The sequence below is a fragment of the Lepidochelys kempii genome, chromosome 14, assembly GCF_965140285.1.
Source record: "Lepidochelys kempii isolate rLepKem1 chromosome 14, rLepKem1.hap1, whole genome shotgun sequence".
NCBI lineage: Eukaryota > Metazoa > Chordata > Testudines > Cheloniidae > Lepidochelys > Lepidochelys kempii.
Window position 1 is genome coordinate 20236496 of NC_136393.1, and position 19705 is coordinate 20256200.

Genomic DNA, 19705 nt, shown 5'->3' on the forward strand with positions numbered 1-19705 from the left:
CAGCTGGAAAAAGGTTGCTATTACAGCTGTCGAGTAAGGACCAGGTTTGGATCCACTTATTCATGTTGAGAAGCACCTCACTTAAGCTATTGGTATCTAGCCCAATGTCAGCTGTGTAGTCAAACTTGAATAAGGAAGTGTTTACCACTTCACATAACACAAGAACCGGGAGGGGTTACCCAATAAAATTAGTGGGCAGCAGGTTTAAACCAAACAAAAGGAAGTACTTCTTCACACAACACACAGTCAGCCTGTGAAACACATTGCCATAGGATGCTGTGATGGCCAGAAATATAACTGGGTTGAAAAAAGAATTAGTTAAGTTCATGGAGGATCGCTCCATCAGTGGCTATTAGCCAAAACAGACAGGGACGCAACCCCATGCTCTGTGTTTCCTAAGCCTCTGGCTGCCAGATGCCGGGACTGGAAAACAGGGGATGGGTCACTTGATAATTGCCCTGTTCTGTTCATTCTTTCTGAAGCATCTGGCATTGGCCACTGTTGGAAGACAGGATACTTGGCTAAATGGATGATTGGTTTGATCCAGTATGATCACTGCTTGTTTGTATGTTATGTTCTTGTAACTTGATTGCTGGAGTTCACTGAAAATATTCATGTGACTGTTAGTTGTTCTGTGCTAGCAAAGTCAAACTGTAACAGAAATGTTCTTTATCTTGATGACATCTATCCATTATAATGCAGGTTCTGCTACCCATTTTACGAGTTTCCTTTATTAATGCCCAGTAACTAGCTGAGACTGTTTATAGCTAACTGAGGTGCAGCACTCAAATGTTTAAAAAAAAAAAATTGGATAAATCCAGTTTTCTAATTGAGAACAATATCCAGCTACTTCCTGTAAGCTGTTAATTCACTGGCTCGGGCTGGTAGAAAGTGTTGGTACAATGCAAATATTTAGAAGCTTTCTTAACTCCCAGTCAGCTATTTCCTGTGCCTCTCTTGAGCACTATAAGGGGTACAACAAGACACTAGAAGTGGGTCACCCTTCCACCCCAGCATTATGAAAATGCTAATAGCCTTCAGTTACTGCAGTGCCCTAGGGCACGTCTTCACTGGCCAACTCCATGGGGGGCATAGCTCCCAGCACTGGTGCACTGTCTATACTGGCAGGTTACAGCGCTGTAACTTGCAGTGCTCAAGGGGGTGTTTTTTCACACCCCTGAGCAAGAAAGTTGCAGCACTGTAAAGTGCCAGTGTAGAAAAGCCCCTATTCTGGTCTAAATTTGGGATCAATTGCGCTTTCTGCCTCTTGGACTAGTGATGTTGCTGATTCTCATTGTCTAAAAGGGCAGGTGCATTTTGCATTGTTCACTGCCTAGCAGTTGGCGGTGAAGCAATATTGCTCTGCTGGGCATTAATCCTGCAAACACGTAGGGATGTGAGTAACTTTAGGCTGGATTTCTCATGTGCATAAGAATTTGTGGGATCAGAGTATTGGTGTTGGATTACTTTCCCATCCACCGTGTGTGTGCTTATTGGCTGTATTGGCAAAGAGGTGGTAGAAATGAGCACGGCTCCCAGAGCATTTTAACTAAAAGCTCAGTGATCTGTGCGTTTTACAGGACCTGCCTTCTGAATCAGTGTCATGGGTGAGAACCATTGGTGAGGAGGATTACGAGGGCTGTTCCTTAATTTCCAGTAGGGCTGTCGATTAGTCGCAGTTAACTCACGATTAACTCAAAAAAATTAATCGTGATTAATTGCACTGTTAAACAATAGAATACCAATTGAAATTTATTAAATATTTTTGGATGTCTTTCTATATTTTCAAATATATTGATTTCTATTACAACACAGAATACAAAGTGTACAGTGCTCACTTTATGTTATTATTTTTTATTACAAATATTTGCACTGTGAAAATGATTAAAAGAAATAGCATTTTTCAATTCACCTCATACAAGTACTATAGTGCAATCACTTTATTGTGAAAGTGTAATTTACAAATGTAAATTTTTGTTGTTGTTATATAACTGCACTCAAAAACAAAACAATGTAAAACTTTAGCGTCTACAGGTCCACTCAGTCCTATTTCTTGTTCAACCAATCGCTAAGACAAACAAGCGATTTGTCTTACAGATATGGGACATAACGCTGCCTGCTTCTTATTTACAATGTCACCTGAAAGTGAGAACAGGCATTTGCATGGCACTTTTGTAGCTGGCGTTGCAAGGTATTTACCTGCCAGATATGCTAAACATGCCTATGATCCCTTCATGCTTCGGCCACCATTCCAGAAGACATGCTTCCATGTTGATGATGTTCATTAAAAAAAATAGTGCGTTAATTAAATTTTTGACTGAACTCCTTGGGGGAGAATTGTATATCTTCTGTTGTGTTTTACCTGCATTCTGCCATATATTTCATGTTATAGCAGTCTCGGATGATGACCCAGCACATGTTGTTCATTTTAAGAACACTCACCGCAGATTTGACCAAATGCAAAGAAGGTATCAATGTGAGATTTCTAAAAATAGCTACAGCACTCAACTCCAGATTTAAGAATCTGAAGTGCCTTTCAAAATCTGATCGGGATGGGGTTTGGTGCATGCTTTCAGAAGTCTTAAAAGAGCAACACTCCGATGCGGAAACTACAGAACCTGAACCACCAAAAAAAAGAAAAAAGAAAAGAAAATCAGCCTTCTGGTGGCATCTGACTCAGATGACAAAAATGAACGTATGTCAGTCCGCTCTGCTTTGGAAGGTTATTGAGCAAAACCCGTCATCAGCATGGATGCATGTCGTCTGGAATGGTGCTTAAAGCATGAAGGGACATATGAATCTTTAGCGCATCTGGCACATAAATAATCTTGTGATGCCAGCTACAACAGTGCCTTGCAAATGCCTGTTCTCACTTTCAGGTGACTCTGTAAACAAGAAGTGGGCAACATTATCTCCTTCAAATTATAACCAAACTTCTTTGTCTGAGCGATTGGCTGAAGTAGGACTGAGTGGACTTGTAGGCTCTAAAGTTTTACATTGTTTTATTTTTGAATGCAGGGGTTTTTTGTACATAATTCTACATTTGTAAGTTCAACTTTCATGATAAAGAGATTGCACTACAGTACTTGTATTAGGTGAATTGAAAAATACTATTTCTTTTGTTTTTTACAGTGCTAATATTTGTAATAAAAAATAATAATGTAAAGTGAGCACTGTTCCCTTTGTATTCTGTGTTGTAATTGAAATCAATATATTTGAAAATGTAGAAAACATCCAAAAATATTTAAATACATGGTATTCTATTATTGCTTAAGAGCGCGATTAATTGCAATTCATTTTTTTAATTGCTTGACAGCCCTAATTTCCAGTGAATATCAGATGCTTATGAAGCTACCATAATAGGTTCAACAGAAATATGTTCTGGAATTCAGTATGTTAGCAAATCCTTTGGTGGTATTTCCCAGCTCTCTGTGCAGGATTAATTCCAGTGAGGATTCATTCAAATTTCAAAGCATTCACCACTGTAAATCAATCATTTCTTTTCTTTTTATTATTTCTTCTTTCCTAGAATCATCTGTCAGATTTGTTAATTTTTACTAAATAACCCTCAGAATAGAAACATTAAAAACAATTCTCTGACTCTTTGGGATTAAGGCCATGTCTACGCTAGCAAGTTTGTAGCAGCACAGCTGCACCTTTGCAGTGGCGCCATAAGATCGCTCGTGTAGCCGCTCTATGCCGACATAGCGCTGTGCACGCTACCCAAGTGAAACTTATGTCGTTCAGGGTGGTTCCACCCCCCACAATCTCTGAGCAACATCAGTAGTAGTGTAGACATGGCCTCAGTTTTGCCAAGAAAAAAGAACCACTTACTGTGGTCCATTTGTGTCCACACAAAGCAGTGGAATATGTTTCATAGCGCTTCATCAGCCAGTATTCATTTGTTGATTGCATAATTGGCTTCAAACAAATAAAGCTGCATTTCAAGCCAAACCAAGGCTACACCCAGAAACAATTGCTTGTGAGTGAGCTGCCTCCAGCTGTGAGGCTTTTGAGGCAGATTTTCAGATAAGGGTAATAGGTTATTAGGAAAACAAAATTGTGCTTTCTTCCCTTTGCTCATCCTCTTCGCGGACATGCTCTTAAAGCTATTTTTTGTTACCTGTGCCCAAAAGATGATGAGATCTACCAGCCAGATGCAAATGAATGGCTAAAGAACAAAGCAAAATCCAATGCCACATACTTTTTTTTTAAAAAAGTGAAACAAAAGTTGAAAGGTGGAGGATTTAGTGTGAGCTGCAGTGAAGCTGTTGTTATTGGCAAGCATCTAGTTTGGTTGGTCATTTGTAAAGTACATGCTCATCTAAGCAGGGAAGCTACAATAGGATTAGATTTGAGAACCCAGAAACTTGTTTGAACCATTTATGTGACTCTGGAAATTTGGGACAAATTTGCAGTAGTTGGCGGAGATGGTGAGATTGAATGCACAAGAACCCTTTGCTGAGAACTGAGCTCCCCCAAAGTAGTGGAAACATATACAATCTTAAACTATTTAAACTGGGAGGTGGAGAGGAAGGCTTGCATTGCAGGGCCTGAGTGAAAGGTAGAAAATGGAATGTTGCTTGCATCAACACCTTTAAAACTTTGGAGGGAGAGACCCAGGGTTTCGAAAAGGACTTGTGTGTAACGTTTTTTATTAATAAAGTCTCATAGAATACTTCACCCCATTACCTGTTTTCATGTTTCCTGAGTAATATAGAGGGAATTTGGTACTGGATCCCCTTTCTTCCTTACTCCCTGTACTCCAAGTGTAGTATACAGCTGTGGCTGCCCTTTGATGTTGCCAGCACAATACAGTCTGCTTCTTCAGTGAGCGGAGGAGGTGACAATAGAGTTGTAATGACAAATACACAGGGAGAGGGTAGAAGAAAGTAGCTTATTTTTGCTGGACTCCCCATGAATGCACTTAGCTTATTTCTCAACTCAGTGGGCAGTCAAAACCAATAAGCAATCAGGTATGTTATCCAGGCAGCTGGGGTTCTGTTTGCTTTGACCCTTATGTATAGCAGAAGATAGCCCCACCAGCAGAGTTGCTTGGCAGTCTCTAATAATGCTCCTTGCTTGCTCTGCAAAACTGTTTAGTTTGCTAATTCCTGAGGCTGTAGTAAAAGAAAGGACTGGTGATGGGAGGAGGGGAAGGGGATTGCATCCCCCGTCCCCCCTCCCCCCGTTCTGGAAGGAACTCTGTTACTACTGAGATGTGGGCCAGGTTTTCACATGTGGGGACCTGGTTTTAATAAATTGCAGTGTAGAAAACCTCTTGATCTTTAATCTGCTACATTATTTACAGTAAACACAAAATATATAATGTAATACAACACAAATACTTGGAGTTTGTTTAGGGCCTGACTTTCACTGCCTTAAACCTTTCAAAGTTTCTTGTGCAGTTAATGGTAGCAGTTTATACCCATTTTGCCCAGGTGTAAATGCCTATAAGAGGTGCAGGGTAGTATGGAAAGTCTAGCCCATCTGGCACAGAGGCATGATCTTATTACACAGAAGATTCCTGTGTTGTGTTCCGGTATATGAATCTGTCGAGTCCTGCAATCAGAAATGAGCATGTAACTTTGAAGGGGAAAATAAATGTGTCCATCAAGAGCAGTGATGTTTCAGAAAATGTCTTAAAAATTAGTGGATTTTTATTTTTTATTTTTATTCCATACACAGACCCCAGAGTTCTCCCTCCCATAGAGGAATTCCACTGGTAAAACAGGACTTAAAAAGGGCTCTTATGTCTTTAAAGGCTCACTTAACCTTTGATCTTTCACTACGTCACTTTCAGGTTTAACTTTAACCAGCTTCTTGTCAATTAATTTCATTCCACTCAGATCCATACTACATATGGGGGGCAGGAGGGTGGTTGAAAATTTTTTGGCAAGCATCCAAATTGTGTTAATCGGCACCAGCTCTCTATTTTTTATTATACTGATACCAGAGAGCAATGGGGAAATTCTGAAACTAGAGCAGAGCATCTGATTTACCATATCGTTTCATTAACACAGGAGCATGAATGGGTGACCTCTTGGAGAATGTCTACCCTACAGACCCTGGACTAGCTTAGCTATGATGGCATAGGTCCTAGTATAGATACAGCCTATCCTGACAAATGGAGTTTTTCGGTTGATGTAGGAATACCCTCTCCTGGAACGGTGTTAGCTGTGTTGACAAAAGCCCTCTTCCATAGACATACCTGCATTTACACTGAGGGTATTGTTGTCACAGGTGTTTCAGTCAGAGCTGTGGTTTTTTCACAGCCCTGACCAATGTAGCTATGCCAATATACCTTGGAAGTGTAGACCAACCTTTAGTAATATCCTGTCAACTTTAGATTTACATCCTATATGAGGATTTCTTTCTTTCTAACTGAAACAGCTTTTTAAAAAAAATATTTTATGCATAATTTCATGTTCCCCTCAGCCTGTAGCTAGCACATCATTCAGGGAAACTGAAACTTATTGCTACTACCAAGATGTTCCAGCACCTCGTCAGGGGAGGGAAGTGGCTGAGTCATCAATTTCTGCTGAATTTAATCTTGCTTTAAAATAAGTTTTCCAGTCCTCCTGATGATAAAGATAACTTTGTGAGCTGTCTTCCTGAGTCTACAGACACACTGCTCCAATGCCACTGGTACTGCTCATGGCTATTTTATGCAGCAAGGAAGAGCAAAGTTAATACTCTGGTCAGTTTCACTATTACTGTTCCGAAATCTGTAGAACAGACCAGATTCGTGTCCATATCACACTACTGCTGCTCAGGGAAGGCAAGAGTAGTAGTGGTGGAGCTTGTTATAGGAAAGCAGGAAGGAAAACTGGATGCTATGCTATGGGCAGAATATTCCCTTCCAGCAGCTAAAAGATGGGGGAGCGTCAAATGTCTGAGAGTTTTACTAGCCAGAGGCTGATATAAAAGATGGAATTGCTCATTTGGGTCCAGGAGTAACACTCTGTAGAAGTCCCAGCACCCTTCTGTTTTCCAGCAGCTGGGAGATTAGCTGGGCTACTCAGTAGGGCACACTGCCCGTGGACCTCAGTGGTAGTGGGAGCACCCCTTCTTCAGTTTTTATAGACCTCAGGCAAGTACTGCCTTTGGACTGGTAAAAGCTACATGCTCTGTCCATTCAACTGGTAGATGCCTGGGCTGTTCTAGGTCACTTGTGTGGAGATGATGATTGTGCAAGGGGGCAGCTGCTATGCACAGTGAAGCAGAGAGGCATGAACTGTGGGATAAATAAACACATGGGTTTTTTTTTTAATGGTTTCATATCAGTGTTTTGTGTACACAACAATTCCCACCAGCTCAGTTCACTTTTTAATTGAGTTGTGGGGAAGAGAAGCAGAGAAATAGCTGTTGAAGATTCGCCTCTACAGCAAAATGAAACAAAATAGTATCCGTTCTGTGGAAAAAAACTTCTGCTAAGTCCTGCCCTCTGGGGTAGGAACAATGCAAGGGGTTTAGCTAAAAATTCAGTCTGCACAAGTAATTTTAAGCACAGAAGAATATTTATTATATGCAGCCAACTCTGCTCCAAAGGGCTAATTGCAGGCAGGCTTAATAGGAGTTACAGGAATGGGGGTGGTGCAACGGCTGAGGCGCAAGAGTGTTGATCCGAATTCGTGCCCCTCTTGTAATCAGCCTGGCTGAGGCAGGAAAGTCCCGCCCCTGCTTGGCTGAGTCAGGCCTGCCTGGGTCTGAGGCTGGCGCAGAGCCTCTTTGAAGGCTTCCCCTGGGAATAGGTGGGCAGAGAGGAACCGGGAATGAGTCAAGTTTCATCTCTGCCCTCCTTCCCGTGTGTGTGCGTGCATGTGTGTGCAACCCCTTGGTGTGGGTGTGTACAAGCCCTTGCTCGGGGCTGAGCCCAAAGGTGCAATTTAGCACTGTGTGTAAAGCTGCTTGAATAAAAGAGCTGTTCTGCATTTTCTAAATAAATGCATGTTTGTGCATCTAGCTGGCCTTTGATCTGTTTTAAGTTGTTGGATCTGTTGGAGTGTGTGCTGTGGCTGTGAACAGCAGAATGAGGTTAGCTTGCCAATTTTAAAAATAAATAGTACTGAAGATCCATCGTTGCTTCTGCCAAGTGAAGTTTCATTTTGAAAATGACGTTTAAAAACCGGGCTCATTAAATCCCTTCATCAGGAACTGCTGATGTAAACCTGCTTCTTCGGTACTTAGAACTTTAATGCTGTCTTGGAAGAAGTTTCTGTTAAAAGTTAAATTCTGATTTAGGCGCTCACATGGATTTTATATTTCTCACAGTGTGTCTCCAACAATAAGGTTTAGATTGTGCTTCCCCAACCCCTTCTCTCCGGGAAGGAAGTGAAATGAACTCAGGCCTCTGGGCACAATCCATGACACAGCATCTTAAAGTCTGAATTTCATTAAACTTATTTGCAGGTTAAATTACTCTTGGAAAATTAAATACCATAGTTCCAGTCCCTGCCTAAGGCTTGTAGATTTGTGTATGTTGAACTGAACGCTGAAAGCAAGTTAAGCCAGAGAATCAGAGCTGATGTTTTTAACCTTGTCTTGCTGTACTTTTATTGTTATAGAAGATAAGTGCCCTCACTTTCAAGCTGTTAATGCAAGGCTAGATATTGTCTTATTTTGCTTTTTTGGCAGTGATCCCTTTGTGTAGACACCGTTCTGGAACCATAACACCCAAGTTTCAGCAAAAGGCTCATTTGTAAACGCTTTATGCATGCTTTAGTGCAGGGGTGGGCAAACTACAGCCCAGGGGCCACATCCGGCCCTTCAGACATTTTAATCTGGCCCTCGAGCTCCTGCTGGGAGTGGGGTCCGGGGCTTGCCCTGCTCCATGTGTGCCGGGGCGCTGCACAACTCCCAGAAGCAGCAGCATGTCCTCCTTCTAGCTCCTACGTGTAGGGGCAGCGAGGAGGCTCCGCACGCTGCCCCCGCCCCAAGTGCCGCCCCCGCAGCTCCCATTGGCTGGCAATCACAGCCAGTGGGAGCTGTAGGGGCAGCGCTTACAGATTGGGCACTGCGCAGAGCTGCCTGGCCACGGCTCCGCGTAGGAGCTGGAGAGGGGACATGCTGCTCCTTCCGGGAGCTGCTTGAGGTAAGTGCCTCCTGGAGCCTGTACCCCGACGCCCCCAGCACCCCAACCCCCTGCCCCAGCCCTGATCCCCCTCCCGCCCTTCGAACCCCTCGGTCCCACCCTCCTGCACCCCAGAGCCTGCACCCCCAGCAGGAACCCTACCTTAATAGCTGAGGTTTCTGGACAAGTGTTCCATTTACCAGACTATGACTGTACCTGCATCAACCAGTACATCATCTACCTCTCATTCGGTTTGGGGAGCTGTAACCCACCGTGTAGCCTGAGGGGTGGTGGAGAAGGAACACACAAGGAGGGGGAAACTGCATCACTTATCACAGGAGTCTGAAGTGCTGCTCTAGATGAGCCTTCAACTCTTCTCCTCCCATCAGCGTTCTGGATCTGGATTCTAAGACCTGCCTGACCCCATCCCAAAATGCGGTCTGAAATTGCGTCAATGCGAATTGTGAAAGGGCAGTCATCTTAAATCTGACGCAAACAGATCTCATGTCAACAGAACTAAATCCAAGCCACCTGTACTTTGGACAATATCTCCAGCCACAAAAATCACATTTCAATCACATGATGGAGAAAATATGGAGGTCTAACCTAGAGAGCTTCTCCACAGCTGTGGCAGAAGTTAATGACTCCTGACCACATGACACAAAGGAGCCATCTCCTCACTCCCTTGCTTTATGGCATTTTCCCGTCTCTTATCTGGATAGTATTACATGAAACTCTGCAAACACTGCAACTTCCCTATACTAATGTTTTACTATGAAAGTTCTAAACTGTATAACAAACATACTGCAGTGGAACATGTGCTCAGCTAAATAACATCAGGATGCAGGTTTGAGAATGACTTTGCTTCTTTCACCAGCAGAAGAGGAGAGTCACTCACTTGACATACTGGGAAAAACTTCTGTGTACAGAATTCTACTGCAGTTGATGGAGTCACATGTGGGATAAATTCAGCTCACAGTCTTTGTTGGGAGTTATTATGTCATTAAGCAGGGCTAAGCTGAACAGAGCAGCTAACCTCAGAGTGAGATATAAATGGCAGCCCAGAACAAAGGTCATGATACTAAACACTATGCCTCCCTTCTACAGCTGGCCCATGATTATCTAACAGTTGGCACACATAGTAGGTCAATGAACCAATGGTTGGGGCCTGAATCTTGTCAGTCATGACACTAAAGCAGGGGTGGGCAAACTTCATGGCCCGAGGGCCACATCTGGATATGGAAATTGTATGGCGGGCCATGAACACTCACGAAATTGGGGGTTGGGGTGCATGAGGGGATGAGGGGTCTGGCTGGGGGTGCAGGCTCTGGGATGGGGCCAGAAATGAGGAGTTCAGGGTGCAGGAGGGGGCTCCAGGCTAGGGCAGGGGGTTGGAGTGTGAGTGGGGGGTAGGGTTCCTGCTGGGGGTGCAGGCTCTGGGGTGCAGGAGGGTGGGACCGAGGGGTTCGAAGGGCGGGAGGGGGATCAGGGCTGGGGCAGGGGGTTGGGGTGCTGGGGGCGTCAGGGTACAGGCTCCAGGAGGCACTTACCTCAAGCAGCTCCCGGAAGGTGCCGCATGTCCCCTCTCCGGCTCCTACGCGGAGCCGTGGCCAAGCAGCTCTGCGCAGTGCCCAATCCGCAAGCGCTGCCCCTACAGCTTTAGTTTAGATCACAGGAATCACTGATGATTAGTATTTTGAAGCTGTTTGTTCCATGTGGATTTGGTGCTGACATTCCCTGGAGACTGAAGTCCTCTGGTGGGGCCCCAAAATAGGCACAGAGCATATTGCTGCTGTGCAGAATTGCCTGCACTCCACTAACCCTACCTGGAAGGAACACCTCTAGGAGTATAAGGGACAGTTCAGTCTCCCAGGGCCCCCTTCAGTCCTTGCTCTGTCTGCTGAGACTGCCAACAAGGGGGGCAGTGGTGACAGTGGTTTTCCTGGGCTGAGCTTGACTAGTAGGCATTATTATTAGGAATCATGTTTATGTGATAGCACCTAAGGACCAACAAAGAGTGGGACCCCATTGTGCTAGGCATTTCACAAACAAAGAGCAGAGAAGTCCCTACCCTGAAGAGTTTGTGATCTAAATAGACCAGACAGACACAAGATGGGGAAACAGGCTGTTAACACACAAGCAGAGTGATGATCAGTGTGATGGCAGCAAATGTTAGGTTAGTTCCGTAGTTTTTGGGGGTCTGTGTTTAGTTAGGAGGGATAAGAGCTTCAGCAAGGCTTGGGTTCTCCCAATGGGTTTTAAAGTTAAAACTAGTGTTCGTCTGATTTATAAATAATCCTTTGAAGGGTTGTTATGTGAGAGAATGCCATCTTCTGTGGGAATGGGAAGTACAAACAAACCACTGTTGCCCTCCCACTGCACCGCAGGCACGCACTCCTACTTCTTGAAACCAAAGGATATGCCTCCGTAGAGTGGTTTTCTGCAAACACTTTGCATTAAGCCTTTCCATTTCTGCCTAAAGGGGAACCCTGTCTGCTTGCCGCCTACCAGCAAGGTTCTTGTAAATTTCAACATGCAGGCTGCTGATGTAATAGGGCAGGGGGTGGCACTGAGGTGGAATCAGTAACCAGACATCTTGGGCTTGTTGAGGGGATGTCTCATGAGAAGCTGCAATTTTTCACTACTGGACACCTGGCCTAGGCAAGATGTTTAACGATGAATGGTTGGACAAAAATACAAGTGTGGCTGAAGATTCTGCTTAATACGGTGGTTTGGAAATTCCTGTCATTGGACTGATTGTCCTCTGCTTTGCCTCTTGTGCAGTTATTTGCCTCTATATTGAATGGGTATGAAACAGACATTCTGATCTGGTAGCATTTGACACCTACTTTGCCCAGGTGTAAACACTGAGTTATGGAACAAGGCATGGGAGAGTCGAGATGGCTGAGGATAGTTATTTATAAAACTTATGATACATTATTGTAGGTAACATGGGTTGTATGTGTTCTGAAGGGCCAGTGTGAGGATTCTGGAGGGAAGCAGATTATTAGGGATTTCATCTCAAAATGTAATCTCTTCTGAACCATCATCTCCCTCAATTTTAGGTAGTAGCAGCAGCTCACATATGGCCATATGCATTTTGGAACTGCTACACATCAGGGGAACAGGGGCGGCTGCAGCTGTAGATTTGGCAGATCCCAAAAGCTGGCTTTGGGACTCAACTAGATTGTTCCCCAGCACCTGCCCTTGACTCTTTGGCTCTCTAAATGGTGGGAACACCAGTTCTTTATCACAAGATGCTGTATTAAAATCACACTCGAATCTAGTCTCTGTGTCGAATGATATCTCTTCCAAACCCATTCATCTTTACTTCCTTTCCAGCACATGCTGTTGGGAAGCCCTTTGAGCTTAGAAACACCAAGCAGTGATCACCTGCATTTGCAGTTTATCAGCAGTCTCTCTCTCTCTCCCCATGGGAAGGACAGAGAGACAGGTTCAACAAGTCTGCTGGCCAACAAGTGCAGTCTATTGTTAGTATCACCATGTCCTCCTCAGTAACATCAGGTTCAGAGGGCAAATCGCTCAAAGCAGCTGGGACATGACTGTTAGCTTGTGAGGAATGATGTAATTACATCCCCCTCTGCAGTGAATTGAATAGAGAGGCCTTCAGAGGCACAGACCTGGGGGGGCTACCTCAGGTTACTTCAGGTCAGGATACTGTCAAAATCCATCAGAGGAATTCCCAATAGATTTGGCAGTCGACATGCACAATGCAGGCATTATGCCACGAGCGCTTTAGTTGAGTTACAGGCATCTGGGCTTTGGAGGGAACTAATAAAATGTTGCTTTTTTCTTCTGCTGCTGCATGAATTAAGGCTTGTTGAATTAATGAATTTTAAAAATCAAATTGGTTGAAGTTTGGGGTTTCTTTTGTCTCTAGTTCCGATAGCTCAGTGTTGAAAGTGAAAGAACCTAGTAAGCCACAAAACATAGTCAGTAAGCAGGGAATGCAATGTGGAGTGTGGTAGAATATCGTCCTGCTATGATTTTGATGCTCTTCTCTAATAACTGTGCAGGTTTCTTCATAAAAGAACTTCAATCAGATCCTAATTCTCCTGGGACAAAATAAGTGTTTTGCATTTTTGATGTAAATAAATATGCTGTCCACATTGTAGGATGGGGTCAGGGTGTGCATGGCATTCTGGCCTTGGATGGAGAAAACGTGGCCAGCCAACAGCCTGTATCAGATGTTAAGTATGGTAATATGTGTAAGTCAGCACTAATTTAACACATTGTACGTGTTATTCCAGGAGTGGGCAAAGTCTTTGTCCTGAGGGCCACATCTGGGTATAGAAATTGTATGGCAGGCCATGAATGCTCACGAAGTTGGGGTTGCAGTACAGGAAGGGGTGAGCGTTCTGGCTGGGGTAGTGGGCTCCGGAGTGGGGCCAGAAATGATGAGTTCAGGATGTGGGTGGGGGCTCTGGGCTGGGGCAGGGAGCTCCGTCTAGGGGTGCGGGCTCTGGGGTGGGGATGGGAATGAGGGGTTTGGGGTGCAGGAGGGTGCTGTGGGCTGGGATCGAGGGGTTTGTAGGGCGGGAGGGGGATCAGGGCTAGGGCAGGGCGTTGGGCACCGGGGGGGTGGCTCAGGGGTGCAGGCTTCTGGGGGTGCTTACCTCCAGCAGCTCCTGGAAGCAGCGGTATGTCCATCCTCTGGCTCCTATGTGGAGGTGCGGCCAGGCGGCTCTGCTGTGCGCTGCCCTGTCCACAGGTGTCGCCCCTGCAGCTTCCATTGGCTGCAGTTCCCGGCCAATGGGAGCTGCGGGGGCAGTGCGCGGAGCTTCCTGGCTGCCCCTATGCATAGGAGCCGGAGGGGGGACATGCTACTACTTCTGGGGGCCGCACAGAGTGGCCCCCAACCCTGCTCCCCAGCTGGAGTGCCAGAACAGGGCAAGCCCTAGACCCCGCTCCCCAGCAGGAGCTCGAGGGCCAGATTAAAATGGCTGGTGGATTTGGCCTGCTGGCCATAGTTTGCCCACCCCTGTGTTATACCCTAATAAAGCACATGTTTTTAAAAAATCCACGGACATTGACTCCTCCCTGTGATTTCTTTCTCTTCATGAGACTGTATGAAATTGAACTTTCCATTTTAATGACTTTGAATGTATTCTGCCTTTTATGGTCCGTTGGCCTCAGCAAGGATCGGTGTCTCTCCCCCGGACCCCCACCCCAGTCACGCACACTCTTTGCACAGTATACCTGGTGGTCTGAATGCAAGTGACAAAAAGGTGGTAGGGATGCTGTGAAGGGAGGTGTTCTAGAATATGCTTTGTGTTGTCACCATGGGTGGTGCTACAAGTAGTTCTGAATGTGCTGCCTCACCACTAAACTACTGTGAGTCGGCTTGGAACTGGAAAGGAGTTCTGAGTAATGGTTTAGTGGAAGGTGTACAAAGCACCCCATTTTGACCTAGAATCAGAGGCGGATTAGGGGTTTATGGGGCCCCTGGGCCAGAGCAAGTGGGGTCCCTTCCCCATCCCTTCCATATGCGGTCCCCCTGCCCCTCCCCCCGTGTTCCTGCCAGGAAATGGGGTCGGGACACGGGGGCTTGCTTGGTGCTCCTGCTGGGGAGTGGGGTCGGGGTGCCCATTTTGACAGGGGCCCCACAGTTGGCCTAGTGGCTAATCTGCCGCTGCCTAGATTTGAAAGGAGAAAGTTAATATGGTGTCCATTCTTCTGAGAACCCACTGTTATCAGGACCTGGTTCCGTATTTCAAATATACTAACAAATGTCCTTTTCTGTACTACTACCATTAGACTATTAAAATGAAAAGAACCTTTAATGTATCATTTTCTTTTCAGATCTAATGCCCTTATTTGGATTGCACTCTGTTTTGAGAACTAAAATGGGCTGGTTGTTCTCATGTGCAGATATTTTGTTTGGGTTTGTAAGAGCTACAGAGAGATAACTGGATCTAAACACACAACTGTTTTCACCGACATTTTACAAATCATCACAGCTTTTCCATTATCAGGTTTTGTAAAACCTAATACAATAAAATATTTTTTTGGTCTGGACTCCCTAACTTTGTCACATGCACTGAATTGGGGCCATAGCAAACTGTGTAATACTTAAGCGTGTTCTTAAGTTCCATTAAAATTAATGGCATTAAAGTACGCGCTTAAGTGCTTTGCTAAAGAGGAAGACCAAGGACAGAGTAGGCCTGTTACTCAATGAGAGGGGGAAAGACAATAACAGAAAATGTGGAAATGGCAGAGGTGCTTAATGACTTCTTTATTTCGGTTTTCACCAAGAAGATGGTGGCGAGTGGACGTCTAACATAGTGAATGCCAGTGAAAATGAGGTAGGATCAGAGTCTAAAATAGGGAAAGAACAAGTCAAAAATTACTTAGACAAATTAGATATATTCAAATCACCGGGGTCTGATTAACTGCATTCTAGAATGCTCAGGGAGCTGACTGAGGAGATATCTGAGCCATTAGCAATTATCTTTGAAAAGTCATAGAAGATGGGAGACATTCCAGAAGAATGTCCACTGTATTTGCCCATCTATAAAAAGGGAAATAAGGACAACCTGGGGATTTACAGACCTATCAGCTTAACTTATGTACCCGGAAAGATAATGGAGCAAATAATTAAACAATCAATTTGCAAACACCTAGAAGATAATAAGGTGATAAATAACAGTCAGCACAGATTTTTCAAGAACAAGTCATGTCAAACCAACCTGATAGCTTTCTTTGTCAGGGTAACAAGCCTGGTGGATAGGGGGAAGCAGTAGATGTGGTATATCTTGATTTTAGTAAGGCTGTTGATACTAAAAGAAAAGTACCGCCTCATAAACAAAGTAGGGAAATACAACCTAGATGAAGCTACTATAAGGTGGGTGCATAACGGGCTGGAAAATTTTTCCCAGAGAGTAGTTATCAGTGGTTCACAGTGATGCTGGAAGGGCATAACTAGTGGGGTCCCGCAGGGATTGGTTCTGCGTCCAAAATATTCTGTTCAATATCTTCGTCAATGATTTAGATAATGGCCTAGAGAGTACACTTATAAAGTTTCAGAGTAGCAGCCGTGTTAGTCTATATTCGCAAAAAGAAAAGGAGTACTTGTGGCACCTTAGAGACTAACAAATTTATTTGAGCATAGCTCACTAAAGCTTATGCTCAAATAAATTTGTTAGTCTCTAAGGTGCCACGAGTACTCCTGTTCTTTTTACTTATAAAGTTTGTGGACGGTACCAAGTTGGGAGGGGTTGCAAGTGCTTTAGAGGATAGGATTAAAATTCAAAATTATCTGGACAAACTGGAGAAATAGTCTGAAGTAAATAGGATGAAATTCAATAAGGACAAATGCAAAGTACGCCACTTAGGAAGGAACAATCAGTTGCACATGACTGCCTAGGAAGGAGTACTGTGGAAAGGGATCTGGGGGTCATAGTGGATCACAAGCTAAATATGAATCAACAGTGTCATGTTGTTGCAAAGAAAGCAAACATCATTCTGGGACATATTAGCAGGAGTATTGTAAGCAAGACACGAGAAGTAATTCTTCCGCTCTGCTCCACGCTGATTAGGCCTCAACTGGAGAATTGTGTCCAGTTCTGGGCACCACATTTCAGGAAAGATGTGGACAAATTAGAGAAAGTTCAGAGAAGAGCAACAAAAATGATTAAATGTCTAGAAAACATGACCTATGAGGGAAGATTGAAAATATTGGGTTTGTTTAGTCTGAAGAAGAGAAGACTGAGAGGGGACATGAGAACAGTTTTCAAGTACATAAAAGGTTGTTACAAGGAGGAGGGAGAAAAATTGTTGTTCTTAACCTCTGAGGATAGGACAAGAAGCAATGGACTTAAATTGCAGCAAGGGCAGTTTAGGTTGGACATTAGGAAAATCTTCCTAACTGTCAGAGTGGTTAAACACTGGAATAAATTGCCTAGGGAGGTTGTGGAATCTCTGTCATTGGGGATTTTTAAGAGCAGGTTGGACAAACACCTGTCAGAGATGGTCTAGATAATACTTAGGGCTAGTCTACACTGACAACGCTAAAGTGCTGCCATGTGACTTGTGTGATCACAGCAGAGCGTTGGGAGAGAGCTCTCCCAGTGCTCTAAAAAAGCCACCTCAATGAGAGGCGCGGCTCCCAGTGCTGGTGCACTGTTTACACTGGCGCTTTACAGAGCTGAAACTTGCTGCGCTCAAGGGGGTGTTTTTTCACCCCCCGAGTGAGAAAGTTGCAGCTCTGTAAATTGTCAGTGTGGACAAACCCTTAGTCCTGCCTTGAGTGCAGGGGACTGGACTAGATGACCTCTCGAGGTCCCTTCCAGTTCTATGATTCTATAGATCAGCCTATGTTAGTTTTGCTAGCTATCAGAAGGTTTGGAGGTTTGGTCTGGATACCAATCAAAAGAAATTGTGCTAGAAATCTCCCATTCAAGCTTTCTTGTGAGACTTCAACTATTTCTTGCCTTTGGCTGGGTTGGGTACAGTGCTTCCAAACTTGACTGAAAAGTGGAATGCTATAAAATAGCACAAAAATGCTGAGTATGGGAAAGTGTGTTTCGGTTTGGTTGTTTTAATTGTAATCCTCAGAAGTTCTGTTTAGTTCATGTCTTTGGATAAAGGTTCAGGTCAGGACCATTTTATCAAAACCATTTTGCCTGTTTTCTTAGTCTGTAGCTCTCAAGAATTTCACAGCCTGCTTTGAGTTATTCTCTCAAATCTCTCCTGCCCAGAAATGTGCATTTTGTGTTCCAGTTAATCCTATTAAGCAGTGTATTACGTGATGTATTAATCATTCGACTGGTAGTAGTAATTATTCTCTTTGGATCACTGCTTTGATGGGACCTTGGAAAACAAGACAGATTTGCTGTGTTTTACGTTGAAGAACGGTTCTGCTGTCTAAAATAAGAAGTATAAAAGTTAAGCATTGAGGAAATAGCTAAGCCAGGGAGCCTTGTTCATATTTGTCTAAATGTACCTCTGAGTCCAATGGATGAATTTGCTATCAGGGTTGAAAGTTGGCAAATCTGCTTATTAAATGTTTCAGATGATGATTTTGGGTGACTTTTAATTTGCCGTAATCTCGGATTGTCTGACCAAGTAAACTTTGCTTTTTAACACTTAGACTTTGTCCCCATTGTGTGATCTCCATTTAGCTGTCTTAGCAGTTGTAATAATCCAGAGAGAATAGTACAGTTGATATTTTTTCATTTTTCTTACTGATATTCAGGTGCAACCTTAAGATCACATCAAACAACAAGAACACGTTCTGATTCTCAAGCATTCAACAAACAGACTTAATTAGTATTGCTAGATAGTATAGACCCTGATAGTAAGCAAATTCCTTCACTCAATAGGGTATTATAGAAACATCTGTACTGCGACTACAGTACCTTCTCTTCAGAAGTAGCTGGCTGAGTACAAAGAGGAGCCACATTCTTGCATTGATTAGATTACTGTAGATTCTCAGATATTTCTAGCAGTACAGGAAATGGTCTTTGTACTACTTGAGTTTTAACAGATATGGGCTTGAGTTTCCATTCTGTCTTGATGTCTTCAAACACATGCTTCCCCCCCTCCCCACCCCCTGGGGCAACATACTGGATCTTTGATCTGTTGTTAGGCTAAATGGCTTGAGAAGTAACTCAACTACACTTATATAAATTATAGAAAGGAAGTTTTGCCCTAATACTTTAAATCCAGTGTGATCTTCAAAGCTTTTACAAGGGCTTTGAATTCTACAATGGATCATACTATAAACATATCCATAATACATTGCATCTGCACATATATATGTATTGTATAAACCCTCTTAAAGTGTATAGATACATAGATATCTATCTATATATATCTATAATATGTGTGTGTGTGTGTCTATACACTTTAAAAGGGTTTATACAGTACCTATAATACATACACAGTATAATTACTATATAGTGAATCTCTTAAAAATTCCTCCTGGAATATACGTTAATCTTAAAGGTCTGATCCTGCAAGGTGCTGAGCAGTGAGCACATTCAGTTCCCACCGGCTTCAGTTGGGTTGTTGAGCATTCTCAGCCACTTGGGTGACTGGACCCTGCATGTTTACTCATTTGAATGTAAGCCACTTGTTTGCTAACACAAACAGTCCTGCAACTTGTCTTCCAGTCTCTCATTATCTCTGCCCCCTTTCTTTCTAGCTCCCTGCCGTCCCTGCAGTGATACAGAAGTCCTCTTGGCTGTCTGCACTAGTGATTTCGGTGAGTTGTTTTTTTCTTCTCTGCTGCTGCTCCCCCATCCACTCCCCCTTACTATGGTGGTTGCTGGATTTGGCTACAGAAACTGCTGCAAACAATGATTAAATTTAAACACCAAATTGCAACAAACAGGGAACTTTCACCGGTTTCTGTAAACAAACTGTGGGCAAAGGGACACACAAAGAACCAAGAGAGAACATTTTTATGGGAGGAGACATGAAGGGCCTCAATTAAAGCCATTGTACTTGGCTAGCTCTTTCTATAGAGGACAAAGAGAGACCTAGCAACAATAATAGAGGTAGAAGTTCAAAGGTTTCTTGGGGGCATGCAATAGGATTTTCCCCTTGATGTCCTAAAGTGGGCCACTAACAAAAGACCAAAGCTGTGTTCTTTTCAGATTTCTGAAG

At 43.8% G+C, this 19705-nt stretch overlaps 1 protein-coding gene across 1 annotated transcript in view; it reads left to right on the forward strand.

The window, feature by feature from the left end:
• METRNL (meteorin like, glial cell differentiation regulator) overlaps positions 1 to 19705 on the forward strand; it is a 34756-nt gene that overhangs the window by 13788 nt on the left and 1263 nt on the right. The window contains exon 3 of the mRNA XM_073310558.1: positions 19242 to 19301. Coding sequence (XP_073166659.1) covers positions 19242 to 19301 — 60 coding nt within the window. The remainder of the gene's footprint in view (positions 1 to 19241; positions 19302 to 19705) is intronic.